General features: G+C 31.8%; 1 protein-coding gene across 2 annotated transcripts in view; it reads left to right on the forward strand.

Annotated features, from left to right (window-relative positions):
* The first annotated feature begins 269 nt into the window (after positions 1–269).
* The window catches only part of Cluap1 (clusterin associated protein 1), a 42512-nt gene continuing 20851 nt past the window's right edge, over positions 270–21930 (forward strand). Inside the window, exons 1-5 of one of the 2 annotated variants that reach the window (XM_085826169.1) lie at positions 270–288; positions 1508–1619; positions 1698–1782; positions 6099–6281; positions 15084–15179. In XM_085826169.1, the coding sequence (XP_085682295.1) occupies positions 1519–1619; positions 1698–1782; positions 6099–6281; positions 15084–15179 (465 nt within the window). In that variant the 5' untranslated portion in view covers positions 270–288; positions 1508–1518. Of the gene's footprint in view, positions 289–646; positions 926–1507; positions 1620–1697; positions 1783–6098; positions 6282–15083; positions 15180–21930 lie in introns of those variants that run through there. The other variant, XM_035367327.2, reaches the window with a different exon arrangement.

Below are 21930 nucleotides of genomic sequence, written 5' to 3' on the forward strand. Positions count from 1 at the left end.
GGCCTGTAGATATCTAGTTGGCCTTGGAATATATCACTGTTGTCACTCAGAAAAATGAGAGTGAAAATTGGCGTTTTAAGAGTTTTTAATTAATATTTAGATTTGTAGGGGTTTTTTTTTTTTTTTTTTTTTAAGTGGACGTCGATTTTTTCCAAGACCCAGAGAAGAATTGTAGAAAGTTTGATGACGATAACTATAGTAGTGAGAGTTATTAGCGAACAAACGAACATACTTTCTTGCTATGCTGTGCATACTGGGCTGCTGACTGTGTTCTCTTAAACATATGAGGTAAAATATTATTAGTTATACTTTCCTTTTCAGAATTTTTTTTGAGTTTCTTTCATATCATTTATTACTTATTTCCCTGTTTTTGCAAAACTTTGCAGTATCTACTGCAAAGTTTTGCATGATTTTTTTTTTTTTCAGTTCTTAACTTCCTTTATACCATTTGAGTTCTTAAGATTTCGCAACGGGATGTTGGTGAATTTATTTATTAGGAAAATTAATATTTGTACTAAGGGATATTGCTTATTTCATTGGAATTATTTATATTATGTTTTAACTATATATAATTTATTTCACCTCTTTCTTACTACTATAATTACTTTGTATTGTTGAACTGCGGTGCTTAACCACCAGGGTGCCTGGGCGCCATAGCCCTACCCCTCATCGAATAACATGATAAAAGTTTCCAATTATGAGAAATATAACTGAATGTGTTAAATAATTAAATAATTACTTTGTATTTTATACTTAGACTCGAATCCTCACGGGCATAACGACTTCCTGTTGGAGTGCACCAGACTTTTATTTTGAGTAATTTGTGAATTTGTCAAACAAATGTGAACAATTTGTATTTTTTTGCTGTATTAAAGAAAATTAGAGCATCTCTGGGAAGCTGATATGTCATTCAAGGATCTCAGATGTTAGTGCAATTTTGTAAAATATTTACGTTTCCATAGCCCGATTTTCGTTAGGAAATTAAAAATTATATGTGTTATTTGATTTGATGAATCTCCCATTCCTAGTATAATTGTTCATGGAATTATCCTTATTAAGTATAGATTTACAAAAGCACTTATTGTATCTTTTGTAAACTTTTCGTGTAGGTAATAGAGTTTATCAAATAAAGTCTTCGTCTGTATTTCTGGTGGCTAAAGTGCAGAATCACCCACTTATTTCTTTGGCGCTTTTTACAAGAGTAAGAAGAATTGGATTTTTGTCAATTTTCTTTGAATTTTTAAGCGAAAATAGGTCGATGTGTACATGGATAAAGTCAAGGGAGTGCACAATGCCATTTTTTGTGCAATTCTGGGATTTTTTTTTTAAGTGAAAATAGGTCGATGTGTACATGGATACCGAGTATGTGCAATTCTTAAAAACGCGTCAAGCAGTGGGCGATTCTGCACATTCCCCATTTCTGGTTTTGGAAATAATTTCATTATGCAATAAAATCATGTTTCGTTTTCTTCCTTTGAAGTTTTTGATAAATTTGTTTATGTTCCAGCATTTACTGAAATGATGAGAGCTTTGGGGTATCCAAGATTAATATCTTTGGAAAATTTTAGATATTCGAATTTCTCTTTGGTAGCTGAAATACTTCAATGGCTCGTGAAAAGGTAATATTCTGTTTGTTTTCACATTCTGGTAACAAATTAGGATGGTTACTTTATATTTATAAAACCTGTTATTGACAGATATGATCCTAATGCCGAGTTGCCAGATGATATAGATACGGAGCAAGATAGAGTGATTTTTATTAAATCTATTGTCCAGTTCATGGTAAGTTTAAACATGACTTTTGATTATTTTTGATTCAGCTATGCAAGGAATTTCGTCTTGCATAGCTGAACCAAAGAATTGTTTCAAAACAAGTTTTCAAGTTTTTATTATTAAACTTTCAATCCATTAAATCTGAAGTATATCATTAATAATTACTTATTAACAGTACTGTATCTTTTAATTATCTTAAATATAAAATTTTGGTTAAATTATGGGGTAAATAAATCTCCTTTAAATGCTGAAATATTTTCCCAGAAACTGTATTAAGAGTCAAATTGTTATGCTAAATAATGGATTAATGCCATTAAGCTAGTTCTTTGACACATTTTATTACATGTTTCAATTAATTTTTAAATAATGTTAAAATGAATAATATTTTGAGTAAATTTACAGTTCATTTTCTTTAAGAACTGGCAAAATTTAAATTACATTTGTTGTAGACTTATATCTATTTTGCCTGATTTATGCTTTATCAAGAATGGGAAATATTTGCAAGTTTCAAGCAAAATTAATGAATACTAATAGTTTCACTAAGTTCAGATCCTGGTGAATAAGCTAGTTGCATGGAAGTTTTTCTATTTTTCCTCCCTAGAAATAAAAATAGAAAAAAGGACCCCTTTTCCCTCTTCAATTGAAGCTTTCCTTTATAGTCTGTGTAGGTGTAGCATTTTGTTTGCATTTATTATTATAGTGCAGCCTTTTAAAATGCTTAGCATTATGATATGTTTTTTTTTTCTTTTTATTATAATGGTCAATGATTAAATCTAGTTTTATCATCCGTATCTTGTAAAAGTTTTAAATACATCCAGGACTTAATTGCAAAAAATAGAAGTGACAGAGTTCTGTGGAAGGCCATCAGTAATAAGGAGCAAAAATAAACATGCAAAAAAGGTCTGAAAATTGAATAATAATAATAATTTTCAATTTAAAAGTGGTCTGAGTCTAAAAACATGTAAAACAGAAGTAATCCAACATATGCCAAAAATAAAGAAAAGAAAAACTTTAAAAACATTTCAAAGCTTTCAAGATTTTATATTATGCCTAAGGGGATTTTTTTTTTTTTTTTTTTTCCTTCTTCTTCTTTTTTTTTTTTTTTTTTTTTTTTTTTTTTATTATTTATGCACGCATACATGTTTTAAGAGCATTTGTACTAACGCCCCTTTGAGTTAAATATATTTGAAAATAGCATATCTTTAGAATTTCCAATAGATAGTCTTGCACATTGGAGATGAAAATGTTTTCTTTCGTACAGTTTTGCTACTGCTCGCTTTGAAATTGTTGAGTTTTTTTAATAAAGAATCCATTAAAATTTTACAAAATATACGGTATGATAATAAAGCAGACTTAAAATTCGAGCTTCCAGATGCCTAATATTTGAGTAGAGGACTACGTTATTCAATATTTGATGGCTCTAGGTACCATTTTTTCTCGCAGTATGAGAAACATACATATGTTCATGCAGGTTTTTCATTATTTAATTTCTTTAAATATAGTACAGGGCAATAATATTTCGTGATAACAATTTGAAAAGTGATTTAATGTTTTTAGTGATTCAGTGCAAAATGATGTTTCAAGACTAATAGCCCTTCTGGGCTAATAAATGAAATAATTAATAATTAAATTTTAGATTTTATAAAATGTAAAAGAGACACATAAAAATTCAATAAATTATTAAATGAATGAGAAATAGTGAAATAATAAAATAAATTACCAGACCGTGTATTAGGCTATGGCTGGAATAACAGTTTCATTCTAAAACTAAGAAATAGCTTAGCTATGCTTCAGCTGAATTTAAAGCAACCAACAAAAAAATATTAAAGTGTAACTCATTAAATTTAAATGCTGGAAACATGCAGGTATAGGAAGAAATTTTAATGGAGATGTCCAGGAAATAAAACAAAAAGGAGTCAAACATTTTCTGACCCCATTCTCCTGTTGTTTCTAGCTGCAAAGCAGAATGTGATGGGAAAAAATTTTCCAAATCCAAGGGTTGATCTGTAAGCTGAAAATAAACATAAGGTTCTGTTCAAGTGACAACTGCCATCCCTTTTGTTTGGTTACATCACTCCAAACAGCCTTCAGATGCTCTTTTCCATGGGAAGTCATTAACAGTGATGTGAGCAATGGCTTCTGGGAATGAAAAATTTATCAACTATCAACTATTATTTACAAATTTATCAACTATTATTTATCATAAATTCATTCCATTTCCTGAAGACAACCCTTTGACTACTAATGGGACATGCATGTCCCAGTTTAAACATTAATGCTGTGTTAAAAAGTACTTAGAATCTCCTGAATTTTGGGGATTATCTTCCAATAGTTGGGAAATCAAGATGCCACTGTGCTCATTGTAAACAAATGGACATAGAGAAAAGAGTAAATATGAGTTGCCAAATGTGTAATATTGGGTTATGCAAAGATTGCATTACCCTGTACCATGCAATGTAAAATATATTTCATATAATAAAGTTTTCCGGAATAATAGGTATGCTTATAGCAAGTCGATCGCTACAGCTGGGAAATATGTGTCCTAGCCTTTCGTTTAACAGTTTAAGCTGAGGGCTGTGTAATTTGATCTGCATGTAGTTCCACACCAATGAATGGACACACTGCATATACTTATTATAGTTTCCCTGTTTAATTACAGTAAAAGCTCAACTATCCAGAAGGCTCGTGAAATGACAGATTCTGGTTAATTCAGCATATAAAAATGCAATCCTTGGTAGAAAAATCAAATGAATGAAAGAAAACTTTTTTTTTTTTTTTTTTTTTTTTCTAAAATGATAAAACGTCCTTTCATTTAACAGTTTAAGCTGAGGGCTGTGTAATTTGATCTGAGTGTAGTTCCAAACCAATGAATGGACACACTGCATATACTTATTATAGTTTCCCTGTTTAATTACAGTAAAAGCTCAACTATCCAGAAGACTCGTGAAATGACAGATTCTGGTTAATTCAGCATATAAAAATGCAATCCTTGGTAGAAAAATCAAATGAATGAAAGAAAACATTTTTTTTTTTTTTTTTTTTTTTTTTTTTTTTCTAAAATGATAAAAACATGCATTTTGTTTGTTATTGATTTGAATATCTAACATCTACATTTAAATTATATGAGATTTCAAAAGAAAAAAAGACATTTCAGACTTAAATGGTGAAGTAAAACATCATATTGGGATACAAAATTCTGTTGACCACGAAAATTAGTAGAGATGTCGCCAAACTTGCACCAGTCATTCCAACAGAAATTTGAATGAACACATTGCTCTTCATTTAGTCAGATAATAAACATATAGAAATTACAGATGTAACATATAAAAAACTAAGTTGCTTGTCATAATTCTTCATGTTGCGCTGCCAGCGTTTATCCATTTTCACAAAAGTAGCACTTTTCTTGATGCCAGCAAATATTTTACTGCTTCATGTTCTGTTGAAATCAAACCCCAAATTTTAATCAGCTTTTCAAAATGCAATTGAAAAACAGATAAATAGCAGTTAACATTTTTTTATGAAATATATTTTTTATTATGAAAATTAATCTGACTTTTTGAGAATTAATTGGGTTTACATAAAACAAGGCAAAGATCTTGTGATAAATTGTTATGTCATGCTTATTCATTATTGGTGCTAAATCCAAATGCTTGATGACAGTTTTTTTTTATTCATGTTTTCTAACAGAGTTACAAATCACTTATTTGCATAGATTTTCATAGAAAGGCTCATTTGAAAATTTTCCAATTAATTGAATGCTGGATAATTGGGCTTTCATTGTAAATGCAGACTTAAATGCTCATCCATTAAGGTTTCTATCCTTCAGACAAGTAGATCCCAAATACTTTACTGTAATTAATTTGTTAGTTTGTTTCATTGAATTCACATACTTCAAATTTTAATTGCTGAAAGTTGAAGCTTAACTTGTAAGTCAGCTGTTATCATGAAGCAGTAAAATATTTGCTGGCATCAAGAAAAGTGCTACTTTTGTGAAAATGGATAAACGCTGGCAGCGCAACATGAAGAATTATGACAAGCAACTTAGTTTTTTATACGTTACATCTGTAATTTCTATATGTTTATTACCTGACTAAATGAAGTGCAATGTGTTCATTCAAATTTCTGTTGGAATGATTGGTGCAAGTTTGGCGACATCTCTACTAATTTTCGTGGTCAACAGAATTTTGTATCCCAATATGATGTTTAGGATTGTGATCAGGTTCAGAATGATTTTTCTCTGTAACAATCTTTCATGATTTTCTTATGTAATTTTATATTATGAGGTATTAAACTCTCTGTAAATATTTTGAATCTATGTCTTGCAGGCTACTAAAGCGTATATAAAATTGAATGCAAGGAAGTTGTATATGGCTGATGGTTATGCTGTTAAAGAAATGTTGAAATTGACATCTTTACTCTATGAAGCAATGAAGACAAAGGTGGAAAATGATCTGGAATCATTAGATGAAGATTCCCATATGAATTTTAATTTTGACATATCTTCAAAAGTAAATTCCTTATTATTTTTAATTTTTAAAAAAAATGTATCTGAAATTTCATTCTGTTATCCGTTTACTTTAATAGGGAAGCAAATTAAAAATTGTTTGTTATGCCTGGAATTGACTCAAAATGGATGAAACTATAGAAGTATTTTAATACGTAAATTATAAAGAAGTGTCACTTTAATTTACTTTTCAATGGCAGAGTTTTGCATTCTGCTTATTATAACTGTGTATGAAACTTTGTTGTAAAATAACTAGCCTGCAGGGTGAATGAAATGTAGCAAAATGGGAATCAATGAAAAAAACTAATGACATGGTTTTTGGGAGGGAGGCATAGACTGATAAAAATGTGTTTGCACCACATTATGTACCAGTTATGGTTTTAGAAGAATGAAAGTAATACACTAGCGTATTCAAACTACATTTTATCTAACTTTATTATTTGATCACCTAGAGATATGTTAAATGTCGGAAATTCCTTGTTTGTTTTGTGAAAGTGGAAGGGCTGAAACTATTGATTAATGTAATTTCTTTGAGTAAAGCGAATGTAATTTCACAGAAATATTTAATGATTTGGTACTATTCGGTTTCGAGGGCCGTAAAAAATCGCCAAACTATTGTTGATGCCAGTGCTACCAAAAGTAATTGCGGCAACCCTAACGCAAGAAAGGAAGTATAATAGTAAATAACTATCTAAATATTGATGTTTTAATTTAGACGAAAGGTTAATTTCATATAATATTTCGCTACTGAGTTATTGCTAAAGCATAATGTCATTTCGTTGGTTGTTCAAACATAATTTTCTGTAATGAATGATCCCTGTTCTTTGAAAAAATTTTCGGTAAAGTGCTGAATCGTCTGCTTATTTCTTTGCCGCTTTTTACAAGGGTAAAAACAATTCGAATTGTGCCAGTTTTCTTTTACTTTTTAAGTGACAATAGGTTAATGTGTACATAGATAAAGTAAAGGGTTTGCACAGTGCCATTTTTGCGTTCTAGGATTTTTTTTGAAGTGAAAATAGGTCGATGTGCACATGGATACCGAGTATGTGCAATTGTTAAAAACGCGTCAAGCAGTGGGTGATTCTGCACTTTACCCAAAATTCTATCGCAGACTTTTCATCATAGGCAATTCCCAAATTCTTAAATACATGGGATATCAAAAAAGGAATTAAAAATTAAACTAGTATTTCAATGGCATCTTAAGAAATATAGAACTATATAAACTTACGCAATCTGAAATCAGGGCGTACGCGAGATTTGGCACGCTGTTAAATGGGCATGTTTGCTAGATTTGGCGCTACCAATAGTACCAATGATTTTAATTACAGACTAAGTATTACTCAAGACAGAAAGGGAACACACCAAAATGAAACAAAATTAGCAAAGCAATAAGTTTCACCTTGTGTGTGGCATAGATTTTAGTCAAGACTCTGCCATTTTTATGAAGAACTTTTATCAAAATATGAGGGTCACTCTGCAGTTTTTGAGAAACACATAGGTTATTAAATTTACAATTAGGAAATTTTAGGAGAGTTTAGGTGGCCTCTTCGAGCATCAGTGCACTTCTGCGGGCAAATTTTTCAAAAATCAAGTGCCTTAATCCAGCAGTTCCCAACCTTTTGATTAACACAACCATCTAAACAAAAACTTAAAAAAATTAGTACCACCACTACATTTTACAAAGTTTCATTTTCAGTTTCTTAATAGAAATATTAAAAAAAGTATATTTTGTCATTTCCACAACGTATTGGCTATTTATATTAAATATGCGCACATAAAAAATTGAGATTAAAAATTTGTTACCATTTTAATTATCAAAATTTAAGTTATAATACTTTAATAAGAGATCAGTTTCTTTATGTCTCATCTTATATAACTTAGCATAAATTAGTATCCACTTTTAATTTTGTTCTGTATTTATTTTTCAAATATATCATGGAAGAAAATCCTTGTTCACACAAATAGGTTGTGCAAAGAGGCATTAAAAATTTAATAGCTTTATTTGAAATGCCTTTAAATTTTTTTGGGGGGTTCGGCCAAAAGTTAACAAGTGTGTTATTTTTTAAATCTTCAATTAGTGTTCGATCACAGGAAATTTCTATCAGTTGTTCTTTTTTTTCGTAAAATTTCAGGTATGTTTGAACAAAATAGATTTCTAATCCAATTTTCTTTTCATAATCCTCCTGAAAATGTATATTGAAATTATTTATGAATGAAAAACAAGTATTTTTAATGTTGGATGCATATAATTCTTTTATTTTCAAGTTATTTTGAGTTAGAAAACTTCCTAAAGTCGTAAAATGCTTAAAAGATTATTATCCAATTCTTTGATTATCAGCTTGAGTTTTTTTTTTATCATTGCATTTATTTTATCTCTAATGATAAACAAATTAATTGTTCGTCCTTGTTATCCAAATTTAATTCCTTTCTAAAAATACCTTAATACTTTCCAAAAATATCGGCTAAATATGCTAAATGCGCCAACCATAATTCATTAAATAATCATTTTTGCAGTTCAGATTTTGAATCACAGAGAAAAAATTTGAATTTCTGATTGAAGTTCAAAAAGATGATTTAAAACTTTGCCTCTGAATAACCACCTTACTTCGGAATGTAACAAAAGCGTTTCATATTCATTCCTATCTCTTGGCATAAAATTGTAAATATTCTTGAAATTAAAGCTCAGCTTTTAAGAAAATTTACAGTTTCACACACCATGATTCAAAATGATTTTCAGGTTTTTGGGGATTGTTTTTACAACTAAAGCTTCATGATAAATGAAGCAGTGCATAAATTTAGTTTCAAGTGCAATTTTCTGTATTTGAGAAGTAACACCGGAATGTTTTCCTGATAAAGCCCAAGCTCTGTCACTCCATACAGCAACAACAATGCACTTATTCCAAGGAATATCTTTTTCATACATAAAATTGTCAATTACCTCGAAAAGTTCATTTGAAGTTGCTCTACCATGAAGATATTCACAAAACAGCAGTTCGTTTATCTTCTTCGAAATGTATGTAAACTAATAATTGAACAAAGTTCATTATATCAGTACTTTCATCCAGTTTCAGTGCAAAATACACACTGTGTTTTACTTTTTGAATAAGTGTCTGTTTTTATGGAATTTGCCACTTCATGAATTCATCGACTTACTGCATCATTTGATAACAGAATATTATTAAGTTCATTAGCTACTTTTTGATTGAATAATGTTAAAATAATATTTTTACTGCTGGTAATATAAGGTTTTCTCCAATAGTATAGCCTGCCCAGTCTTGGGAATTCTTAGGCTTACTAGATAACTAGCTTCCAAAGCTCTTTCGCTTGAAGTCACAAAACCTTTCATTACTTGTTTACTATTTATTATATAATAGTTCATTGCAAACAACACATTGAGTTTGAGGGTCCATTTCATCTCCATTCCAAGTAAACCCAAATGATAAATAGCTTTAATTATATTTTGTATAAACAGTTTTTCTTTTCAATATTATTAGTGCTGGTAGATTGTCCTGGATCGACCACCTGTGAATCATCACATTTCTGCTTAGTCAATCCTTCCCATTTTCCCACAATATATTACGAGCTCTTGAAAAACAAATGACGATATTCTCAAATCACGTAGAAAAATAAGGAATACAAAGCAACAAGAAGGTCAAATATCTGCTTTTAGAGACAGCAAATTAACATAAAAAAATTATTCTAATTGAAAATAGAGCAATATGAGCCTAGAAATGGTGGGGACATAAAGTGTAGACATACTAATAAATTGATTAACTATAAAAGAATAACTTAGATACTGTTATCTTTTTAAAAGAACTTATTTTTATTTCCTATTAAATATATCATCCATTTCTATCACGCCCCTTGAAAACATCATTTTTGACAAATTTTGCTATATCTATGGCTAATACTCTATGGCTATAATACTTGTGAAAATAAAAATAGATAATTTTGCTAAAAATTTAAGCAGCTATTGACCTTGAACATAGCTCAGATCCCATAAGTTTAAGAGTGTTAGAGAAAATTAATGAAATAGGATGTTGACCTTGAACATAGCTCAGATCCCATAAATTTAAGAGTGTTAGAGAAAATTAATGAAATAGGATGTTGAGATATTTAATTTTTGAATTTAACTTCTTTGCGTACCTCTTTTTTGTTTTTCTGTTGTGTACCACCAGTAGTACATGTACCACCGGTTGAGAATCGCTGCCTTAAACCATTAATTTCTTGGAATCAAGGAAAAAAGTGCATTTATGGCCTCGTCAATCTCAGCTTCAGAATGAAAATTACATCCACATAAGTTTTTTTTTTTTTTTTTAAGATTAAAAAATAGCCTAAAGTCACAAATAGCTAGGTTGGGTGAATAGGATGGATATTCTATCACTTTGATATGTTTTTGTTCGAGAAACTCAGCTGTCAATGCTAAATGAGAAGATGCATTGTCCTGGTGAAGCATGAGTCGTCTAACATTTACTTCTTAAAGAATGTCTAGAAGACACTTAGTGGTGTACCAGTTAGCTGTGACTATCTTCTGTCCTTGCACCTTGATAACTTTGACCAGTCCTGTACTTCTTAAGAAAATGGCATACGTTACTTTTTTCATGATTTGTCTTTTCACCATTGTGAGCATGGGAAATCTCCCATGCTCACATGACTTGCTTTTTCTCTTTACTTTCTTTTCTCACTCCTTAAGGGAAGGACAGTGATCTAACTCTCCTTTTGATATGTATTAGGAAAACTAACAAATTGTAATCTATTATTATGTATAAATAAATGTATTTGTAATTTTGCAATTTTTTGTCTACAACCTCTTTTTTGGATTACATCACTCACTAAACTATGATGATGCTGTGGTGGATATAAGGTAAGAAAAATTATTCTACACTCTACTTTGGCAATTTGTTGTGAAAATGTTTATTATGAAAAATATTTACAACAATTCTGACATCCTTTTATGACACGCTCAATTAACATATTCTGTATAGCAGAAACATATCTGGGATTAATGCTGACAACACCCTTTCTGTGTGTTCTTCATCTTGATGACAATTGCGATCTCTTTGAAATTCTGTAAACCATCTGAATACAGAAGTACAAGATGGATTTTCATTTTCAAATGTTAATTGTAGACATTAAGTGCATTCTTCTTGATTTAATCTCACTTTGAAAGTACAGAAAATTCTAAGAGAACAATGTTCTCATGTCAACTCCATTTATCCCTTCTGCCTAAAATTTATTCTGTGCTAATGTAGTTGCAAATGGCCAGTGAAAAATCATCTGCTACGCTAATATTAAATAACTGAAAATTTAGGTGTTTTATACTTTTTAAACTTTGAACTTTGACTCAACTTATGGTTACGGACAAATTAACTAAAAAAAAAAAATAAATAAATAAATAATAATCAAAACAAATCTAATTCATAATATATCAAAAGATCAATCGAATAAACAATCGTATAGTGGTATTGGTTTAGTACCATAGGGTGCGTTGTGAAGCCCACTAGGGAAAAATCAATAACCCCAACTCAATAAAACTCCTTGTTTCTTAAAAGCTTTCCGGCTCAAACAAATGGAGGGACATGACAGACCACAGTAAATTACACACAAGATAAATACACAAATGCAATTAAAGTTTAAACACACATTTATTAAATTCTTGAATATATTGTATTATTAGTAAATACTTGGGTAACTGATCAGTATCCCCTACCACATATTTTTCTATGCAAAATAACACATAATACCACACCGAATTACAGCTTACATTAATTAAGATTAACATTATCAAATCATACTGTATCATAAGTGTAACACTAGTATTTCTCCCATTTCATCTTCTAACTTTAAGTATTTATCATGGTAATTCCCTTTAAGAACACTGATAATTTCCACATCGATTAATTAATTTAAGTAATTACTCAAATTTCAACAAACATTAAAATGACGACTCTTGCGTGAGTATTAAGATAATTATTAAAGTAAAACAAAAAAAAAAAAAAAAAAATCACTCACGGGGTGAAGTCCATACCGCACACTCCCATTACTCGGGAATACCTTCATATACTGATTAATAAGGCGATTTGACAGCTCCACAGATCGTTCAGCGTCCAAAGTCTACTCGAGCATCACATTATTCCTGCTGTCTTTTATTCACAAAATCCTCGTTAATGGCGACAGACAGTTCTTCCGAATTTTAAAGATGACTTGGTTGAAACACCACTGAAGCTGTCCTTACAATTAATAAATTCCAGAGAACGGAAGGATGAAAAAATCGACGCAGCTGACACAGGCAGAATAAACAGCATCACACACCTTAGACGAATCCTACACGAGTCTCTTTCATTCCGGAAGCCTCGAAACCCACCAAAAACATAGAGCACCTTTGGAACAAAATCTAATTAGGAAGTAAAAGTCGGGAAAAACAGGAATACTGCATCAGGATCACCACAAGAATCTGCATTACAATTCTTGGAAAGAGAGAATCGAAATTCTATGCTGAGCTCTACGCCTTATGCCAACGCAAATTCTCGCGAGCTAAACGCTGAGAGAAAATCATATCCGCTGCTCTCTGGTTCACGCCGCCCGCAGGGCAAACATCCCGATCTTTTTTTTCCAGCTTAACTTCACATCCAGGACTCAAATCAGACTCTAAATCCGATGCCATAGCTGGCGCTCGTGAGAACAAGACCAGCAAGGGGTCAAGCCCCCACTCTTTCTCTTTGCTTGAAAATCAGAATCAGAATGAACTCTAGCCTGGTGCAAGCACCCAGGAAATCTCAGTTTCTCCGCTTCTGTAAGTTCATAGGCCTACAAAAAAAAAAAATAATAATAATCAAATTAAATCTTCCCAATCCCGGAATTTTACGTTATCTAAACTGAGAAAATGACACACCCATGATGAATCAAACACCAGATCTGACAATGCAGTCTAAAAAACATATGTACACACAACGTGAGAATTAAAGTGAACCCCCCAACTAACGAGCAGAACTAAGCTTTACGAGAATCCAATTACCTAAACTTAGTACACCCCCCACTGTCTTGAAGTAAGCAAAATTACAACTATAACACAGCGAAAGCAAGATGATTTTTGTTTCAAACATCATTAGTAAAAGGCAACAACACAACACCCTACTGCCTCCATTGTTAGTAAAAAGGCCATAAACCAATAAACCAGGTGGCTCTTGCAACCGTTTCCTGTCTTTGTTACACTACACTTTCAAGAACTGCCAGTTAAATAAGGCTTTAACAATTTAAGAATACTCTTTTTACCAGATTAAAATATACATGAGTACAAACAACAACAACAACACAAAAAAAACTAGAATAATGATAACTTAAAACATATATTAATAATTAAAATTTGCAACATAACACTAAAATTGTTCATATTTTCAAACTTAACCATTAATTTTTTTCTGCCAGTTGTTGTCAGAGCATATCTAAAAAATTTTAGAGTGATCTCTGTACTTCATCTTAATTATGTGGCACAACCATTTTAGATGAATGAGTATTATTATTTATCATATGACATTATCAGCTTATTTCTTTTTATATGCCAAAAAAATACCTGCACATTAATCCATTTTAGATACACTTTTTGGCAAAGATGCTGTCAATATGCATACTAGGCATTTCATACTGTTACGAAATGTACAGGCGCGGTAAGATAGCTTCCCCGCAAAGTAGATTTAGGGTTGCCATAAAATAGCAAGGAAGGCAGGGTTTACGCATTTCTTGATAAATCGGCGATTTGGCGACAAAATTGCCGATATGCCATGGATGGATGGAAAACCTTCTGGAACGAATTCTTACCGGTTTAGCCCAGAATGTTCTCGAACACAAGCTGAAAGCTGTATAAACCCTGCTGGTCCGCAGTCAGTTAGTATGCACCTCGTTGTGAGGGCAAGTGAGAGTGCCTGGCATAGAGTTTGAGTTAGTCAGTATCGAGTTGGTGTCCGTCTAGAGGAGTCGATCGAGCTGACAACCGGGCAGTGAGTGCCGAGTGGGTCGTCGAGTTCACCGAAGGCGTCTCTTAGTGTATCGCAGTTAGTGCATTTTTGAGAGAGCGTGTTGAGCTCCGGGAACAACTGAACCGAAGAGTCAGGAGCTGTGCTCTGTGTGTCGTCGAGTCATTGCGAGTTGTAATGTGGAGAGTCTCGAGAGTACATAGAGTTCCGAGAACGACAAAGCAGAGTCGGGAGCTGTACTCTAGTGCTTTGCCGTGAAGCTGTCTCCACCGTGATAGCCTGATAACCTAGAGGTTGTGTCGCTGATCGTGTCACCGTGTTTATAGTAGATCTTCGACGACTGTAAAAAGTGTAATTAGAGCTCTCGTGATTAACATTGCCTAAATAGTGTGTTTCGATACTTCATCAAGTGTCGTCGTTATTCACTCCAAAATCACACGAACGTGAAGGAAGAAAATAACGTAACAATTGGTGTCAGAAAGGAGAAAAACGCAACAATACTTATTTCTTGATGTGATAAATATCATATTAACTACAATATTTGATCAGCTCAAAGGTCAAATACATGAATGAAGCTCTTATATTAACTTTTTTGTCGTAACATATAGTGTGTTTAAATTGTCTAAAATTCAATAACAAATTCACACAAAAAAATGCATGATATATTCTTTAGTGCAAAAAGTGCATTTAAGGAGAAATTTCAGATGATTCATAATTCATCTTATTTGCATTCAATGTTTAGATATGTTAGAAAGAATTTGCATTATTTCATATACATTAATTATATATTTTTATAAGCAGTTTTACAAATGTTATACCTTGTTTATCTTCCTCAGTTAGGAGATCTGAAAATAACACGACATCTTGCATCTGAAATAACAACGAAAGGAGCTTCACTGTATGATTTGTTATTAAAAGAAATTGATTTAAGGGTAAATATATATACATATATATATATATATATTTTTCAGTTTTAAGTCATTATTAAGTTGTGCAGTTTTTCTTATAATTGTATGTTATAAATTGGTATGCATTTGAATTTTCACTATGTATAATCAGATTATGTATATATCAGATTTAACATTTTATATGAATATTAAATCATTATTTACACCTTTAAATATAGTCTTTTTTTATATGAATACATGTGAAAAACATTGACACCAAAAATGAAATCTGTATTAAAAAAAAAGATGCATGTAAAAGAATTACTATGCAGAAATCATAATTCAGTTTTTCTCAAACTCAAACATGTAATGTCTTTAATAAATTGTTTCGTGAAATAATGATTTTGAAGTTTCATGTTTTCGCATGGTACCAGCAATATTTTTAATTTATGTCTAATAAAGGGACCTTTCTTTGAATATGTTCTAACATGCTCAGCTAAATTTAATTATTGAAAATTTGCTGTCTCATAAAACCATGTTTTCTCTTAATTTTTTAACATAACTATAGAATTATAATCATTTTAGATATCAATTTGCTAATAGCCTTTCCTTGTTGAAAAAAGATCATGATAGGATTTTAATGTAACAATTTTAAGCCTGGAAATGTAACCTGGAAAACCAGGCAAATTCAGGGGATTAAAAAATTGACCCAAAAAAGTCAAGAAATTTAAATATATTTATAAAAATCTGGAAAAGCCAGGGAATTTTATATGGCAATCCCCAAAAAAGCGATTTTTCTTTTTTCTTCTTTTTTTTGGCACCGATGTTGGAAGTGATTACTTTTTTGGTGAATTATGTATTTATTAGAAACTCAATATAGCAGAGAGTGGTTACTTGCATGCATGAGAATAAATAATACAAAACATACCTGTTGGGAGTTTGGAACACAAGTGAAGTTTTATTGGAGTGCACAGTTATAGAAGAATATAAAAACAGTGGCACCATCTATGGGCCAAGAACATATTTAAAGCTAACCTTTTTTACACTCCCACTTTAGGTTTAAATATCATCCTAATTAAATACAATGAGAAATTACATCAGCACACATACATATAATAAAACATTAAATTACATTGGTCTTCATTTTAAACCCATCATTTTTGCAGACATTTCATGTTTTGCACTGTTTACAAATTTTGTCAAAAAGTCTGCAATCATATCATTAGTAGTCTTATATTGTATGTCAATGTGCTGAAGTTTCAAAGCTTCTCGCACGAAATGATGTTGTATATCAATATGCTTTGATCTACCATGATACACACTATTTTTGCTGAGATTAATAGCACTGTTGTTATCGCAGTATAATAATACTGGCTTTGCAGTAATAATCCCAAGTTCTTTAACAATTTTGTTGAGCCATATGGCTTCTTTAGTAGCTGCAGAAAGAGCCATATATTCGGCTTCTGTTGTACTAGTTGCAATGGTTGGTTGACGCTTACTACACCATGACACTGCACCACCTCCGATGAGGAAAACATATCCAGTGGTTGATCGTCGATCCCCAGCATCACCTCCATAGTTTGAGTCGCTGTAACCAAGGACATCAGCACTATGGTCCTTTGAAAAAGACAATGTAGCATCTGTAGTGGCTCGAAGATACCGCATGATGCGCTTGACAGCATTCCAGTGAACCCTTGTCGGATTATTGGAGAACTGGCTAAGGAAATTCACAGCATAAGTTATATCTGGCCATGTTGCTTGAGCTGCATAAAGAAGACTCCCAATGGCAGCCTGATAAGGAACAGGTAGCTTTTGTTCCTTACTAGTTGGTATCTGCAGTTTAGATAACACTTGATTTTGGTCTAATGGTGTTTTTACACCATGAGATTCATGCATATTATATTTGCAAAGCATACTCTCTACATACTGAGTTTGACTAAGGCTAATGGACCCTTTAGTTCTATCTCGTTCAATTTTAATTCCTAAGCAATAATTTGCTGGTCCCAAGTCTTTCATTTCAAATTTTTCTTTAAGTTGTTGTTTTACCCAATTTTTAAGTTCTATGTTGTTACTAAAAATGAGTAAGTCATCAACATAAATAGTAACAATAACAAGATCTTTATTTTCATTTATTTTAATATAGACACAACTATCAAAAGAACTTTGCCTCAGTCCCATTTCTATTAAACCCTTTTCTAACAGTTGGTACCATAGTCTACCACTCTGCTTTAAACCATCTAATGCTTTGTTTAATTTTAGGACCTTTCCCTTTAAGTTTTGCTTGTAAAATTCACTGAAACCGTCTGGAATTTTCATATAAATGTCTTCATTTAGAGTTCCCTGTACAAAAGCCATTACAGCATCCATTTGGTCAATTTCCCAATCATATATAGCTGCATAAGCTAATAAAACTCTTAATGTTACGTATCGGACAACTGGTGCAAATGTTTCAGTATAATCTGTTCCCTCAATCTGAGAATAGCCCTTAGCAAATAAACGTGTTTTATATCTTTCAATCTTGCCTACTGAATTACATTTAATTTTGAAAACCCATTTACAATCTACAATGTTCTTATCATAAGGTTTATCTGTTATTTCCCATGTTTTGTTTTTAATATGGCCTAATATAGTCTCCCATATAGAATCCTTCCAATGGTTTGCATCATTGCCCCTTAATGCTTCATCAATGGTTTTCGGTTCAGAATACATACCATTTGTTGCTGCTGCCATAGCTTTAACAAAGCACATTCGATCTAAATTTGGCATTGGCATTTCTGGCATCCCGTGTGTGTCATAGTCCGTATAACTATTTGGGAATCTAAGTTTTCTGTTTCTAGTCAATGTAGGTAGCTCATCAACTACACTACTGTTATCATGGCTATCATTTTGAGCAGTATTATGTTCATCGTGATTAGATTTAACACTAGCATTAACTAATTCATGATCAGACTGAGTATTATCATTAACCATGCCTTCCAATTCACCATTCTGATCATCAGCTATTGCATTCTCAGTACCTGAAAATGTCGTAATCACGCTCCCACTGAATGAGGATTCATCATAGAATTTTGGCATATTACTTGCCTTTTTGTAGTACATTTCATTTCCCAAAAATTGTACATCTCGTGCATTTATTATTTCATAAGTTTTGGGATCTATTAATCGATAGCCTTTTCTATCCTGACAGTACCCAACAAGCATTAATTCCTTTGCTTTTATATCCCACTTTTTACGTTTTTGCTTTGGAATGTGAGCAAATGCACGACATCCAAATACTCTCAAGTATTCTAAATTTAGCTTATCCCCATACCATTTTTCATAAGGGGTCATACTTGCAACTGCAATAGTTGGAGATATATTTTTACAGTGATTTGCAGTTTGCACTGCTTCAGCCCAATAATTTTGATCAAGGTGAGCATCCACCAACATTGATCGTGCTCGCTCTACAAGAGTTCTGTTACTACGTTCAGCTACACCCATTTGCTCTGGTGTAAATGGAATAGATTTTTGATGCTGAATTCCATTTGATGCTAAATAGTTATCCATCTCATTGTTTACATACTCAGTACCATTATCTGAGTGTAAGATTTTGATTGATTTGCCAGTTTGCCTTTCCACAAATGCTTGAAATATTTTGAATTTTTCAAAAACTTCAGATTTATTTTTCAAAAAATAAACAAAAGTCATTCGCGACAAATCATCAATAAAACTAATAAAGTAGCGAGAACCACCAATTGATGTAACATTCATAGGCCCACACAGGTCACTATGTACTATGCCTAATAACTCTTTTGCACGCTTAGCTTTTCCCTTGGGAAATGGTTGTCTATGCATTTTGCCTTTAATGCATGACACACAATTTAACAATTTTCCGTTAAATGTAAAACCTTCGACCATATCTTTTAATCTGGTCATTCCTCCTTCACTTAAATGGCCCACTCTTTTGTGTAGTAATTCATTTGAAATATTTTTATCAGTAATTAAAGCCCACTCATTACATAAATCAAGAGAATACAAATTATCTCCCATACCTGTTCCAGTAGCAACTAAATGTTTACCATCATACACAAAACATCTTTCACTTGTAAAAGTACTAACCATTCCAAATACTTTATTTAAATACTTAATGGACAGCAAATTGGCTGTTAACTTTGGAACAAGTAAAACATTACTAAAAGTTACAGACTCCCTTTTTTTATTTCTAGATAAGAGGAAAGTTATTTTACCCTTACCCTCTACTTCTATTACTGAACTTCCTGTTTTTATTTGATGAATACTAGCATCCTGATAATCATCTAATAATTCTTTATGTGGAGTCATGTGGTAAGAAGCACAAGAATCCATGTACCAAATATTGGGATGTGGATTAGAATTAGCTACACTAATTTCCACTACATAAGCTTCTTCCCCTTTTTTATGTTTTAATCCAACATTAGACTTTTTGTTAAACTTGTTTTCATTATATCTATCCTTTTTGAGAGGTGACTTCTGACAATCAGAGCTTTTGTGGCCAAACAAATTGCATTTAAAACATTTTCCTTTAAAGTACCTTTTGCTTCCGATATTTTTATTAACAAATGCGTATTCCTTACTTTCATTGACTAGGGGTTTTGAATCTTCAGCTAACAAGCGATTTTTAACATTGTCAACTGTTATTGCCTCACCACAATTTTTCAAAGCCATTATAAGAGGTTCAAACCTATCAGGTAAATTAGCTAAAATTATTCCTGCAATTAATTCTTCATCAGGTTTAACACCAGTAGATTTTAACTGCTGATAAGATGAAATGACCCTATGTAAATAGTCAGACATATCCTTACAATCAGTATAACGGGTATTCACTAATGTTTTAATTATTGAAACCTTTCTTGTGATTCCCTTATCCTCATATGTTTCAGCTAATACTTTCCAAGCTTCCTTTCCACTTGTTAAATCCCTTATATCATTGAAAATAATTTCACTTACCCCTTCAACTATATATGACAGAGCTTTGGTATCCTTTACTGGATCTTCTTTTGTACCCTCTACATAAACCCATAAATCTAATTTAATAAGATGCATTTTCATGGAAAATTTCCAATCCATGTAATTTTCTCTTCCACTCAATTGCTTGTGACTAAATGAACCTTCTCCCCCTGTCATTTTTTCCTTTTTTAACTTTAATCAACAAGAGACAAAAAAAATTATAATTTGAGATAAATTCAAATAAATTTTCTATTGAATTAATTTTATTCTCAAAGAAACATTTGCCCAAATAATTAACAGTCAAAAATATTTGTACTAGTTAAGCTTTTGCAACCATGTGCTATGGCTAACCCTAACATAACCATGTGGTCAATTCTGGTTAAAGTAATTCTAAAAAATTTACAAATAGAATTAAATAAACAAACTAACTTAACTATACACTAGATTATTTATCCTCATTTCTTAATCTGGCCTGGGCCCATAACCTATTAGAAACTCAATATAGCAGAGAGTGGTTACTTGCATGCATGAGAATAAATAATACAAAACATACCTGTTGGGAGTTTGGAACACAAGTGAAGTTTTATTGGAGTGCACAGTTATAGAAGAATATAAAAACAGTGGCACCATCTTTGGGCCAAGAACATATTTAAAGCTAACCTTTTTTACAGTATTGCGTGAACATCATTCAGGCAGCCAGCACAGAGCCAATTTTTGCAGTTCCATTCAGATTGTCTTTTAGAAAGGCAAAGCCTTGAGAATTGAGAGACTTACATGTGCATGTTGAATGAAAAAATACCTTCCCATTCTTGTAATCAGTTAAATGGTTTAATCCTAGTGTATGATACACATGGAATTTGGTGACATTATGATGAGCAGAAGACCAGACATTTATGATCAGCACTAAACGGGTCATTTTGGTGTTTGCGACAATTTTAAAAATCGTGCCAAAGCTGTACCGTACACTAGGATTTTACCGAAAAATGTTTTAAACTTTTTTTAAAAAAATAAATGCCTTATTTCTCATTTTGCACTAAAAAAAAAAATAAATAAAAAAAAATAGTAATCAGTCATCTAGACTAACCATTTATCTAACTATATTCGGCAAAATATCGTTGATTATTGTAATCAATTTTTAATCTTGAACCTTCAATTGCTGTGAGCAGTCTGAGGATTTTCTAACCGTCGTTTCCACCCCTAAAAATGGTCCCTGTCCTTCCGCCTACCTTAACAAACCCGTCCCACAAGGTAACATATCCAGTTAAACCATAATAAAGTTCTAGCATTATTATGGTTTGAGTTATCACGTGTTTTACTTTTTAAGGTGTCTGGGAGACCACTCACAGCAGATGCGTACCAGTTTTAGTGGACAACAGACATTATTTATTGGATGCTTATTTTTTGTAAAAGTGATAAATATGGCTTCAAATTTTACAAGAAAATGCCCCGTATATCTCATTAAAAAAGAAATATCTTGTCAACAATATTTTTTATGTAAGATACTCTGATTCTGAAGAATATGTAGTATTCACAGCGAAAGTGAATCTGAGCTTTCTGCAGATGAATATCATAATTTTTCTAATGACTGTGAACAAAATGATACTTTTTATGAAAAAAAAAAAAAAAAAAAACACTTCAAATGGAGCAAAAAAGAACCAAGTCGAGCAGTACAAACACCAAAACATAATAGTTCAGCTTCCTGGTCTGAAACATCCTGCAAAAATAGGCTCTAGAGCAAAGCCCGAAGATACTTGAAATTTATGTTCATATATATTGTTCATATATATCCTGATGTTACAAAACTGAAAAGAAAAAAGATTTATGCTTTTAT

Source organism: Stegodyphus dumicola, chromosome 11 (genome assembly GCF_044657685.1).
Source record: "Stegodyphus dumicola isolate Sdum_Otavi_A_Nest chromosome 11, ASM4465768v1".
NCBI lineage: Eukaryota > Metazoa > Arthropoda > Arachnida > Araneae > Eresidae > Stegodyphus > Stegodyphus dumicola.